The sequence below is a fragment of the Helicoverpa zea genome, chromosome 25, assembly GCF_022581195.2.
Source record: "Helicoverpa zea isolate HzStark_Cry1AcR chromosome 25, ilHelZeax1.1, whole genome shotgun sequence".
In the NCBI taxonomy this organism is placed as follows: domain Eukaryota; kingdom Metazoa; phylum Arthropoda; class Insecta; order Lepidoptera; family Noctuidae; genus Helicoverpa; species Helicoverpa zea.
In genome coordinates, this window is record NC_061476.1 from 3,654,247 (window position 1) to 3,666,788 (window position 12,542).

Below are 12,542 nucleotides of genomic sequence, written 5' to 3' on the forward strand. Positions count from 1 at the left end.
CTGGGCTCAAATCAAAAATGTTTCATTCTTAGATTTAATTTAAAAAACCAATTGGCCGGGTTTTTAGTCGTTTATGTCTGCAATGAAAAGTGAATTTTGTATATTTTTTCTACAGTCTACTCCGACTTTCGACTCACGAAACATACATTAGTTACAGGAACAAATGCTTCTACATGACAATCTAGGACATACAACACATTGAGCACATTACAATTATTATTTTCAGTAGTGCGCTATATTTTATTATTATTTATACATTTTCTATGCTTACATTTTGCTTTATTAATGTGATTATCTGAAAATAATTTAAAAGGTACTGGAATTGATAACTGTGATATAACATTCTCTATATCTACAACAAACTCCTAAAAGACATGCAGATGAACTTTTGATTCAATAGTAGCACCTTTTAAGCTGATTTTCGTTTAAGCACTGACTCCTATGTAATCCATTACAGTACACATTAGATTGTCAGTACAGTAAAGCATAGCACATGTCATGAAATACTCTACTAGTATCAGTACTCTATTCTGTCAGCTTCTAGAGTGTGAAGTAGTGTGGTCCTATCATTATGTTGTGTTGAATCTTGCATGTCCACCTTTAGACCTGTATTTAAATTACTGAAATATTTGTCAATTAATTTTGCATTTATTTTTAATTCCACCCCTAGGGTTTCGTTAGTAAATATGACTTAGTTAGCCGTATTAGAATCCGGCTAGCTATTCTCGAAATTAATTTAATTTTGATCATTGATAAGCATGGACACGATTAAGACGTTATGTTAAATTATCACATAATGTTACCTATGTATTTTTCCAAGAATTGATGTCAAAAATATAAAATTACTATAAAGAAATTAAGTAACATTTCATTAAGAAAAACGAATCCAATCATTGTAAATGGTGAATGATTAAATCATCCACATATCCAAACATGCTATCGTTTGGACAATTTTTTTACATTCTCACTCTCTCAACTTTGAGAATGATGATGATTTCTGAAAATATTTAAAATCCATCTATCTATACACAGGCTTTCGCGTGGTTTTCGGAGCTGTTGGTAGAGCACGCCGAAATCTTCTGGGCATTATTCGGAGTTGATATGGACAGGGTGCTGGCAGAACAGCCCCCGGATACCTGGGATTCCTTTCCCCTGTTCCAGATCCTTAACGACTACCTCAGAACTGATGGTGAGTCCAAAAGGATTGATTACTATCCAAATCCAATCTTTGGAATCTATGCTCTCTAACGACGAGCTTCTTACTAACTTTTTCCTTTTCCTTAATGTTGTGTCGTAGTACCAGTAAATGTTAGTAATGTGATATGAGAAAAGAAAAGAATTCAAAATATTGAATTTGGAATATTTGATGTACTTTTTCCCGTCTTCTTCCTTTTCTATTTTCCGTAAAGCTCCTTTTATATCATCACCAGAAAATCTAAAAGGTGGCAGGTTTCATGAACATCTTCGGGACACGTTTGCTCCTCTTGTTGTGAGATATGTGGACTTGATGGAGTCTTCGATTGCGCAGTCGCTACATAAAGGTTTCGAAAAGGAAAGGTGGGAGATTAAGGGGTAAGACTAAACTTTATTATTATTTTGTTCGTGTAAGTCTTGTGGTTGTTCAAACATCTTAAATGTATGATAAATTGGCAATTTACAAAGCTTCTATTATGCATAATCATTGATATTATTTCATGTCGTTAAGTATACTTTTTTTCTTTGATAAGACTAAATTCCCACGAAAAAATATTTCACCAGCAGAAACAGTTATAACAGACAGACTAACTTGTCTTCCTTTTCAGTTTTTGATTTCCAATTTAAACGACACCTATTTATTTAACGCCATATTTATATCCAAGCAAAACTCTTGTCAAAATTTGCATGCCTATTCATTCATACATGCCAATTTTACGATCGGCCATAACACGTGCAACGTTAACAGCAATGGCTGTTCAACAAGTGAAGAGTTGTTCTGGAAGCTGGATGCGCTGCAGTGCTTCATCAGGGACCTGCACTGGCCGGAGCCGGAGTTCAGGTCTCACCTGGAGCAGCGGCTCAAGTTGATGGCGTGTGATATGATGGAGACGTGTATACAGAGGACTGAGGCTTCGTTCCAGGTGAGGAGGATTTTGAGGAATGTGATAAAGTGGCATGTTGCAATGATTATAAGATAGCACAGCTTAGGGGTGCTGTCCTTTACAAATTACAAAAGGTCATACTGGCACAATTCCACACAATTGTCTTAAATAATCAGAACCTTTATTTCTAAAACACCACTCTATATATGAGCAACCGCTTCATATTTCTGTATGTATGTTTACCAGTCGTGGCTGAAGAAGAGCGTGACGTTCATGTCGACGGACTACATCCTGCCAGCGGAGACCTGTGCCATGGTCAACGTGGCTCTCGACGCTAAGAACCAGGCACTCAAGTTATGCGCAGTTGAAGGGGTAGATATTGTGAGTACTTATATCTCTTTTCACGCAGGTGCAAGGCAATGGACTACAATTAATGGAATCCAAACCCCCAGATTAAATTTTGAAGTCACGTAAACTCTGCCTGATGTAAAGCCTACAACAGACATAGTTGGCGAGACGGTTCTCACCCAAATAGGCCAAGAACTTGATGTAGAGGAATTCATTAAATTCAGATATTGGATAACCAAGTTTTTGCGTAAAAGGGGTGAGGTCTAAAATATTTGAAAGCAAAATAAGATCAAACAATGGTTCATGTACAATGGCGAAGCGAAATTATAAATTATCCTAAGTAGAGATGCCATGAAATTCAGTAAAAAGAATAATAGACCATTGACTAGAATAGTAAAGTGGAAATATCAGACCACGCGCGATTGTTCTCATGAAATATACAGTCGTACAAATGGAAGATAATAGATAATCGCTATAGAGCAAAGCGCTAACATAACTATCATATTAATCACATCGTTGGCTTTCACATCATTCAAAACATTCAGCAAACGCTTGATCATATTCTAGAAGTCAGATACTGCTAGAGTAAGAAGCTTCGCTTTCTATTCAGAAAGGCCAGCGCTTCAAAGTAAGGCCATACTGTCAAATCAAGCCTTCATTTCGACAAAGTGACGAAGAATTTGCCGAAGAATTGAGCTGCAAGGTGCTTGGCCTCAGCTTTAAGACTAAGACCGAATAGCTATGCTTTCTATTTCAAAAGTTCGGTAATTCTTATCGAGAAACGTCCGATTTTGGATAACCAAGTGCACATCGAACCACCTCCGACACACCGCTAGATCAAGGCCTTTCCATACTCCAAGGACCCACCTGAGTTGAGAAGCAGCCACTGTATGTAAACTATCTAATTCTTGCATGCTGTTCCCAAATGAGCTTGAAAATAATTGGATTGCATGAAAATTTACAAAAAACGCTGACTTTCGCTGGTTGGGCTCAATTATCCAGAAATGTCTAAAATTACCATTTCGCGACTTCTTCTATGGTCTTCAGAGCTTTATACCTAATTTGGAATATTTGCAAAATTTTCTAGGCTACGACGCCTGATGAAATTCTCTTTTCAAATCTATCATTTTAGAAGGTACAATACTTCGTTTATTCAGACCAATATTATGCAACTCACGTTTCCATATCAGATCTTCATACATATATCGTCTGTCCGGCACTCAGTCTGCTTCATTTCACCATCAATCCGCCACTTGCGAAAATATCCTTTACTAGTTCAATCCATTTTTCAAGCTGGCCGAGCCGAGAGTAATTTTACTTGCCCCTGAAAATGCCCTACCTATTCTAACACCCAAAATACGCTTACCAAAAATCATAAATGTTCCAAAGCCCTTTTGGATCGTGAACGCAATGGACAAACATCGGAAAATCCAATTTCTTCTCCAAAAGAACGTCAAATAAATAAGGCAGAAAATAAGGATAGGTACGGCATAATGCATGAGCACGAATCTGTGTTGCACGACTCTATGTTTTACAAGAATTCGGGGATGTCAGATTGGTGATGCCAATTTTAATGTCCCCAATAGATCTGAATTGGCTGCAAATGTCTGTTGACCCCGATGTCTATCCTTAAAGCCAGTCATGAGCACTTCGAGACGCTTAACTGTCGCTTAAAAAGTTAGCCGTTGCCTTGTTTTCCTTTATCAGAATGCAGGGAACTATTCAAATGTCAATTTAAGAAAGACAAGCCCTAAGCCACTTCTAAGAGTGGTGATCAGAGTAGAAGCTGCTGCGAAATTATTATGTGTCTGAGAGCTCCTAGCCCGGATTTATACAAAATTATTTTTCAAAATTCGTTGGAAATATGATTTGGACAATTGGCATTTCTAGAACGTGAACTTGAGGACTCATTTGGTCTTCTTTAATTGGTATTCCTGAAAGCTAAGAGCTAAGAGCTCTCCAGTTGGGGCGATATCTTCTTAACCCCTTTAAAAAAATTCTGAGCAAATAGATGCGAGATGTTTTCCATGCTTTTGTACCTCCCGGCTTATTTATTGAATAAATTATAATATGTGTGAAAGGGAATACCTTTCTTGATGTAACTCAATGGGGCGTTTGACTTCTTTTGGGTTACATTATTCAATTCATTAGTGAGATATAAAATTTACCAGATTGAATGTTTATTGATAATTATGTGTAAGTAAATTTACTACTACTTACAAAAGAGTCAAACCCCTATTGCATGTGCGATTAGAAATAAGCTTTTTTAAAAGACAGGAAAAAGAACAACAGCAAGATATTAATCCAGGAGATGAACCTAAAGAAAACAGTTCAAGAGGATCTTAAACAATGGTGACAACAGAAATGCTAATAAAGATATTTTCTCCCCTTTAGTACCAGTATCATACGAAGATGGATGCGCAGATAGAGGCATGCCTCCAGGGCATGGCTACTGGTATGACGACCAGGCTATCAGCAGTGCTGGAGGCTACGCTTGCTAAGATCGCCAGGTTCGACGAGGGAAGGTGAGCAGACTATATTGATTGTAGCTTAATGTTTTCGGGAGCTGACCCGGCTTGGGAAAAGGTCGGGCAGATGATGATGAATTTCTTTGGGTACCTGTCATGTAGGTAGTTCTTAATTTTGTATAGTAGTTCTGTATAGATCTGTAATACACAGTAGGGGCAAAACTCTGAGAGACTTGATTGCGAAATATTGTTAAAGAATGCTGCCATCTGAATTCTTTAAGTTCAGGTATTATGACCTTTCGAAGCTATTTAACAAAGAAAAAGTAGTTTATGTAGATCCAACCCCATAAATTGATCCGGGTACAGAATTAAGATTATATAAGCAATTTCAAAATCAACTCTTTTTGTTTTCAGCTTGATTGGGTCAATCCTCACGATAGCCAATGTGTCGGGTTCCGGCAAGGACATCGGCCAGGGCTACGTCAACTTCATGAGGAACTCCATGGACCAAATAAGATCGAAGGTGAGGACTTGTTATTAATACTTAAGAGCTTCTTGACTTGCCTGCAAGTGTAATGTTTTGGATACGAGACAAACATACACCGTCATTGAGACCACGTTTCTTAGATGTAGAGAACATTTTGATATAGCTTGTTTGTGGGGTGGCCCTGTAAAATAATTATATCATACCGATAGGCCATCATGTACCTATAGGTATCTATATTGCAACGTGTAGCCTTTTCACTTAACAAGAGACGCTGGAGACGTTCCTAGCGTACTCGTAAAAGACCGGGCAGACTTTAACCAAACCGTTATTGAGAGCTGGTTAGGATACTTTCCACAATCATTGAAGAAAAAAATTGTAATGACACGAATATCGCGTGATATAAACCACTCACACTCAGTACTTTTCGTCGCACTCAGTACTAAATTGTAATTTATTCGTCTTCAGGTGACAGACGAGCTATGGATCCTGCAGCTGTTCGAGCACTGGTACGGCATCCAAGTGGGGCTGATCAACACATGGCTAGCGGAGCGACCCGCACTTCATCCACAGCAAGTTGCCTGCCTGTCTATCATATTGAAGGTATAGCAACATACACCTATTTCCAACAAGTCCCTTTTTAAATAAAGATAATCGAGAACTTAGATTTTGTTGACGCCTGAATTATTTGCTTGTTATTAAAATAAATAAAGATGAGATTTCTGAGCGGAAAAATCATCATCTATGATGTTGCATGACTAAAAAAATCTCCCTGAAAATGAGGAAATTAAAAATTATGGTCGTCTTGACTTGTTTTGTCATTACAATTTCAATTCCCCTTATTGGCTGTCCGTTAAGAATAACCCTGAATCGTTAAGAAAAAAACATACATAGGCACATGATATTACTTATTATATTTTTGTCATTACAGAAAATGTACAGCGACTTCGAGTTGCAAGGAGTGATTGACGATAAGTTGAACTCGAAGGTGTACCAGAATGTGGCCGCCAGGATGCACACTGAAGAAGCCACGTGCAGTTTGCTACTCTCACAGCAAGATGCCAGGTAAACAAGATAATTATTTAACCATAATTATTTATATACGCAGTAAATTATATAAAAAAGAAGAACAACAAAATCTGCCTGACTATTGCATAAAAGATTCTCAAAGTCCAATAGCGTCAGGAATCAGCAAATCACTGTAGTAATCATACATTAGCTGAGCTTAGAACTTGCACAGAACACCTTTACATTTGGTTCACTTTTTATATTACAACCGTTATTTTGAATTACTCCATTTGAGATGAAGTCTACGAATTGCCATATTTTTTTTTATGATTCCGTATATAAAACTTAATCAATTATAATTTTTATTGACTTTTGTGAAGACATTTTATTCACGCCATGTATAGTCGAACAAGAATCTTACATGCTGTCATCATCATTTCAGACTTTCATCATTTTTCACCTTCAAATTGAGGCGGTGAACTAAATTCGAAGAGTAACATTGGCATTGTATTGACATATTGAAAATACATTTGTTTTAAACCTTTCAGTTTTTTTATTTATTTTTTTGACCCTGTTCCACCACACGCACCATAACATTAGATACCTCAAAATTATGGACCTATCTAATGTGCCATTAAGTAATTTAGCACAAGCTTGAACCATAATCACCATGAAACATAGACATTGTATGCATAGCTTATTTAGCAATGAAGATAATCCCGGATGCCATTAAATCAATCATTACGATGATATAGCACAGTTTATAATAGTGTAACAAGGTTTTGGCAATGTTCGTCAATGCTAAATGTGGAAATTCCCAGACAATTATGAAAAAAGATATAAATGAGTAGGTATATGCATGCTAACTCACAGCAATTTCTCACAAAACATTAGGAATAAACATTATTTGCAAATGATTTTCTAATATTCAAACATTTTTAAAGAACAACGGGTATAGAAATAAAAATGCTTGTTGTACCTATATAGACCTAGATGCATTAAATACGCTTGAAACGAAGCATGCTGACGGGATAAGATCTGAAACTTAACGAATGAGCGAATGGATAAAACAACCGCAACCAGTTTTCCAGTAGTGGTTCTTAGACACGTTTCATCAAAATTGGCTCAACCCCTATAAAAGTCATTAGCAGTTTTGCAACCGCAAGGCAATTGCGTTTATTTCAGCGGTGGTGACGACGGTGGGTCTGAAGAAGGATCGAGGAGCGGCAAGTCCAAGCTTGAGGCGCTGACTGAAGATGCCAAGCTTGGCAATGTTACTGCTGTCGTTGGAAAGGTAATAGCATAAACCAGCCATAATGCACTGCACTTGTTTGTTAGTATTCCACCGTAGACACAGAAGCCAATTTAGGAGAAAGGTAAGGATATTAGCTACACAAACTTGACGAAAGATGTAGAAGAAGTATGTACAGTTCACACCAAATAACTTTATAATGAGGAAGTTAGCCATGTGACTCCTTGCGCATCGAGAAGCTTTGCTTCTCCGAAATTGGCTACCTACCTACATATTAACTTCGCAATAGTTAAAAAATAAAGGATTGATTAATCGCATATGTGAGGCGTCAATTGAGAAGTTATTTGCGATGAACTGTAGAAAACTTATATTATCCAGATAGATACTGCAGGAACATTCAGTTTTGTATAGATTTTTTAAGTCATTCTCATGGTCAAAGTCCTACAGGTCATTACCACCTAAACAAAATATTTTCCACGAAGAATATAAAGAGGTCTTTTTATTTGTAGAGATTTATATCGTCCGCAATCACGGATGACTATGATATAAATAGGAACATGAATCGCAATGACTCACGCTGAATAGAGAATAGGTGTGCTCGTCTTCTGCCAATGAACTTATCACTTTTGTATTTGATATTTATCTAAACTAGACTAAATCTATAATAGACACATAGGAGCTAGAAATATACATACAAAATTTCCTAACTTCTCACTTGCTTAGTAATTGGTTTTCGTTGCGCCTGTTAGTCTACAGCGAGCATAATTTAGCTTTTAACGAAAAGTTTGCTCTTCAAAACGAGTACCTAATATTTAATATGACATTATCACATAATTTTAACGCTTTTCCTAATCTTAAACCGAATCTAGGTCTTCATTGAAAATATAGATAGGTATTGCATATACGGATATTTAAAGGCGTCATGCTAATCAGCCAACCATTTCGTTTATAAAAAAAAATATGCACATCTGAATTTTGGCTCACCAATATAGATCGACCATACAGCACTTAGTTACATGGATTATACTATTCTAAGAAAATGTACGAAGATGACTGTAACACCAGGTATATTGGCTCGGCTCCAGGTAACGGTAGAATTGATTGGTATTGAGCTGTCTAAGCGCTATGGTGACCTTTACACTTCAGCTATTGCAAAGGTTGGAATTGACTCACACTATCACCTAGGACGGCGTGGGACTGATTTGAACGTATTTATTTCGATTGGTAGATTTCAATCTTCAACATACACATTTACATTAAATTCTACAAGTAGAAGTACAGTTCATATTGTGGATAATATAAAGGTATTCATTATGTGGGTATTAAAAGTTTGAACACTGGTATCCCCTGAATGCTTTTGGGCAAAAATCTTTCAATTTCACATTTATGGCATACACATTTAAAATGGTGGAGTGTTGACTTTATAAAAACACTTTTACCTGCATAATATACGAGCTCTTTATATTACAGGTTGGCAACATCTTTGGTCGCGGCATTGGGGAGTTATCAACGAAGCTTGGAGGCGCTTCTTCATGGTTTTAAAACAATAAATATCTCATAAAATACATTTCTTTGCCTCTATACAAAGTGAGAAGAGAAAACAGACGATTTTTTTGTTAATACATCAATATAATACTCATTGAAAACATTAATATTATTCGCCAATGGTATTAACAGGTGCTTGAATTCTACGCGTTATTGTGGAAACGACAATATTGAAGTTGAATATTGACAATTAACAATAAAATACTCGTAAAACCTAAATAACATTGAATCCATATCATTAAAATTTTTCTTATTGATGTATTAACAAAAACACTCAACTATTCTGTGATGATGATTAAAACAATCGTTTGCATTCGTTAAATAGAATGTTTGCCATTTTGAATAATATAGATCATCAAAATGGCGTCTTACGCGCTAGGATTTAATCATAAGTGGCCAGTTTATGCATAGCTTAGTGTGATTATAGTGTAAACGAGGATTAGGTTTTGTTTTATAAAGGCTTGATGTACAGTTAGGGGAACATTATTCGTTTATTGGAAGCAAATAAAAATGTATTACGTACCTATGTGTGTAAATTAAGAGTAGTATTTGATAAACACGATTCGAAGAAAAATATATAATAAATATTATATTATTACGAACGCATACATACACAAAATGCTACAATAAGGAAACATATCGCTTTGGCAAAGGTTATATTCGGTTATATTTAACGCGATGTATTGTAATTATTTACAAAATTATATGTAATTAAAAATATTAAAAGAATGGGGGGTGGGTAGTGAGTGAGTGAAAGTAAGGAATCCTTTCTCAATTTATCAAAGTTACGTTTTCTATATCTTTTAGAAATTGTTACTATCTTCGAATATAAATACATAGTTTCCTGCAAAATATATCAATATGTTATACACATTTCATTGAACTAAAGAGTGTCAAGCACGTTAACATTAAAGCAGAGCAAAGTTTTCAAAGCAACTCTTTCTATACCTACCTAAAAAACAGTATTTTTCTAACTAAATCCACTTTTTAAATCATCGGTTTGATCTCTTTATAAACTCTACAATGCATTTTTATAAAAATACAAAATAGGCGCCATACAGCTTAATTATTTTTCGAAAATAAATATTGCCAGTAATAAAAAATGTCCCCCGCTTTTTGGGTAAAATTGATTTTTATAAGAATGCATCTTTAAATTTACAAGTTAGCCACTTTTCGCTATAGTATAATTCTCTATATTTTAAAGCTCTCTAGATTCTAATGACAATCTAGCGACACTTTACCTTGATTAGTCGTCAAAATAATAATACATAACTATTTATAAAAAATATTATTAATAGTTATATTTGTTAACAAAATAATATTCTTCTACGCTAAACACCTTACAAATTTTTGAACTAGGAGAAAATTTAAAGTTCTTAGATGAAATTAATGATTAAAAATATAGCGGTTAGTCGCTATGCTGATTCGCCTTACTAATGTCTTGTTCGGAACGGCTTGGAAATAGAATAATGTCTTACTTTATTTAGATAGACTTGATTTTTCGTTGTCTGATTAGTTTACTAATTTTAAAATCAAGCTTGGAAGCTTCCAAAATTTATAAAAATAAGAATAAAATACAAAGTGCGTATCTTAAATCAGAAGTAGAAAGTCCCGATGAGTTACTGAATGTATATTAGAGAATGATAATAAATCGCTGAATATTGAAATATTGACTATGAATGTTAAAGTCCAGCACCGTACGACTTGGTAAAGAGATGATTGTAGTTATTCCCAATATTTTATCATAACACGAAATTATATAAACCACTTAAATAGGACTGTATCGGCACAGTAATCATGTAATGAAAGTAGTGCTCATATAATTGAATGTAAGGAATAATAATCAAAATGATATAATAACTAATGTTACATTTGTTTTAAAGTTGTATTTATTATGAAGTTTCAAACATTCCTGAATTATGTATTTCATGGAAAAGGCTATAGTATGTTTTGTTATCTTCGCCTTGTGTACTTCCTTACTTTTTAATACTTACCTATTTCAAAAATCCTTAAATACTAATTAGATGAAAAAGTTTGTATACTTGGCATTACTTTCTTTGAACCTTCATTTCTTTATTACATGTTAAGTTGGGTAACGAGCTCAATAGAATGAAAACGTCAGTTTTGTAGTGTCTAAGTGCATTATAAGAGCCGACTGAAGATGTAACTGCGTAGTATACTGCTTGTATTATTTCGCCATGTTGGAAACTCGCAATTCCTTTCCTAAACCACTAATTGACGTGCCTATTTCAGACTACATTTAAACAGCCGATAATAGCTTCATAAAAAGGTAATTGCGAGTTTTTAAAAGCTTCGAAACGCCATTGAGTGCATCGCGTGTGTAAGGGGATAACAATAAAAAATATTTACAATAAAAATGTTTACTGTTCCTTTGTTCTTTTATTCCTTTAAATAGCTATATTTGGAAATTCGCGCCTTACACTTAATCATATTTTGAAAAAGTCCTCCTCCACGCCTACGCATGATAAGTTTATAAAAGCTACCTACTGCACGGATTTTGGTTACAATTTATGTCATGAGGAAGGCACAGGTGGGAGGGCCGTTAGTACGGAATAGAAACGAGTTACCTTTTTGAAAATATCCTGAACTGTAAACAAAACAAATTGGGGTCCCGTAGATACATACATTTATTAATCCTAAAACAATCAGTAAGTATTTTAAATCAGACTATGGAGAAAAAATCCTTACTCCGTGTAACACATTAAATTAATTGAAACAGTTCTTTCATCGCAAATAAAACCCGGAACGGGCCACGGGGTCGTAAAAATATGCCGGCCGGTGTCGGTGTGAAGTAACTAATAAATACGAGGTGCTACATCTATAAATATCAAGTTATTCTTATAATCTGTAATAAAATATCGAGATTTTATCTCTTTGTCCTGGTTCGTTCAACAACAAATGAAACTCTGGCTATAATGCAGTAATATCTAAAACTGGAACATGCAACACTGTCAAATAAAAAGTTTTTATTGTTTGATCAGAATCAGATATTGAAGTTTTATGGATTATTAATATTATGTTGTTCTAACATGTAGTACATACCTATAAATATATTATTAACAGTAGCTTATTCTTTAATTATTATTATAATAAAACATAATTTTATTTTATTTCGGTTAGTTATTTCGATTCACATAAACATTGATTCAACACCACACTTCGCGAATGCGATTACGACCGGTCTCAGCGGCAATGCGTGCCAACAGGGATTTTTAAATATTTGACCTATTTTTAGGCTCCGCTAATAATAATTAGAAAAGGTAACGTGAACCTCTCAGCTGGCAGAGAATTCCGAGAGCCGTATTGCATGGGGAGATTATATTTATTGTTGTGGCAAC

At 35.1% G+C, this 12,542-nt stretch overlaps 1 protein-coding gene across 27 annotated transcripts in view; it reads left to right on the forward strand.

Annotated features, from left to right (window-relative positions):
• Positions 1-11,573, forward strand: part of LOC124642637 (calcium-dependent secretion activator) — a 53,132-nt gene extending 41,559 nt beyond the window's left edge. For 22 of the 27 annotated variants that reach the window (XM_047181180.1, XM_047181166.1, XM_047181174.1 and 19 more), the window contains 10 exons: positions 1,033-1,189; positions 1,410-1,572; positions 1,943-2,117; positions 2,325-2,459; positions 4,821-4,951; positions 5,309-5,417; positions 5,847-5,981; positions 6,310-6,443; positions 7,572-7,680; positions 9,109-11,573. In XM_047181180.1, coding sequence (XP_047037136.1) covers positions 1,033-1,189; positions 1,410-1,572; positions 1,943-2,117; positions 2,325-2,459; positions 4,821-4,951; positions 5,309-5,417; positions 5,847-5,981; positions 6,310-6,443; positions 7,572-7,680; positions 9,109-9,180 — 1,320 coding nt within the window. In that variant the 3' untranslated portion in view covers positions 9,181-11,573. Of the gene's footprint in view, positions 1-1,032; positions 1,190-1,409; positions 1,573-1,942; positions 2,118-2,324; positions 2,460-4,820; positions 4,952-5,308; positions 5,418-5,846; positions 5,982-6,309; positions 6,444-6,828; positions 6,931-7,571; positions 7,681-9,108 lie in introns of those variants that run through there. The other 5 variants (XM_047181168.1, XM_047181184.1, XM_047181186.1 and 2 more) reach the window with 3 other exon arrangements.
• Positions 11,574-12,542: the final 969 nt, after the last annotated feature.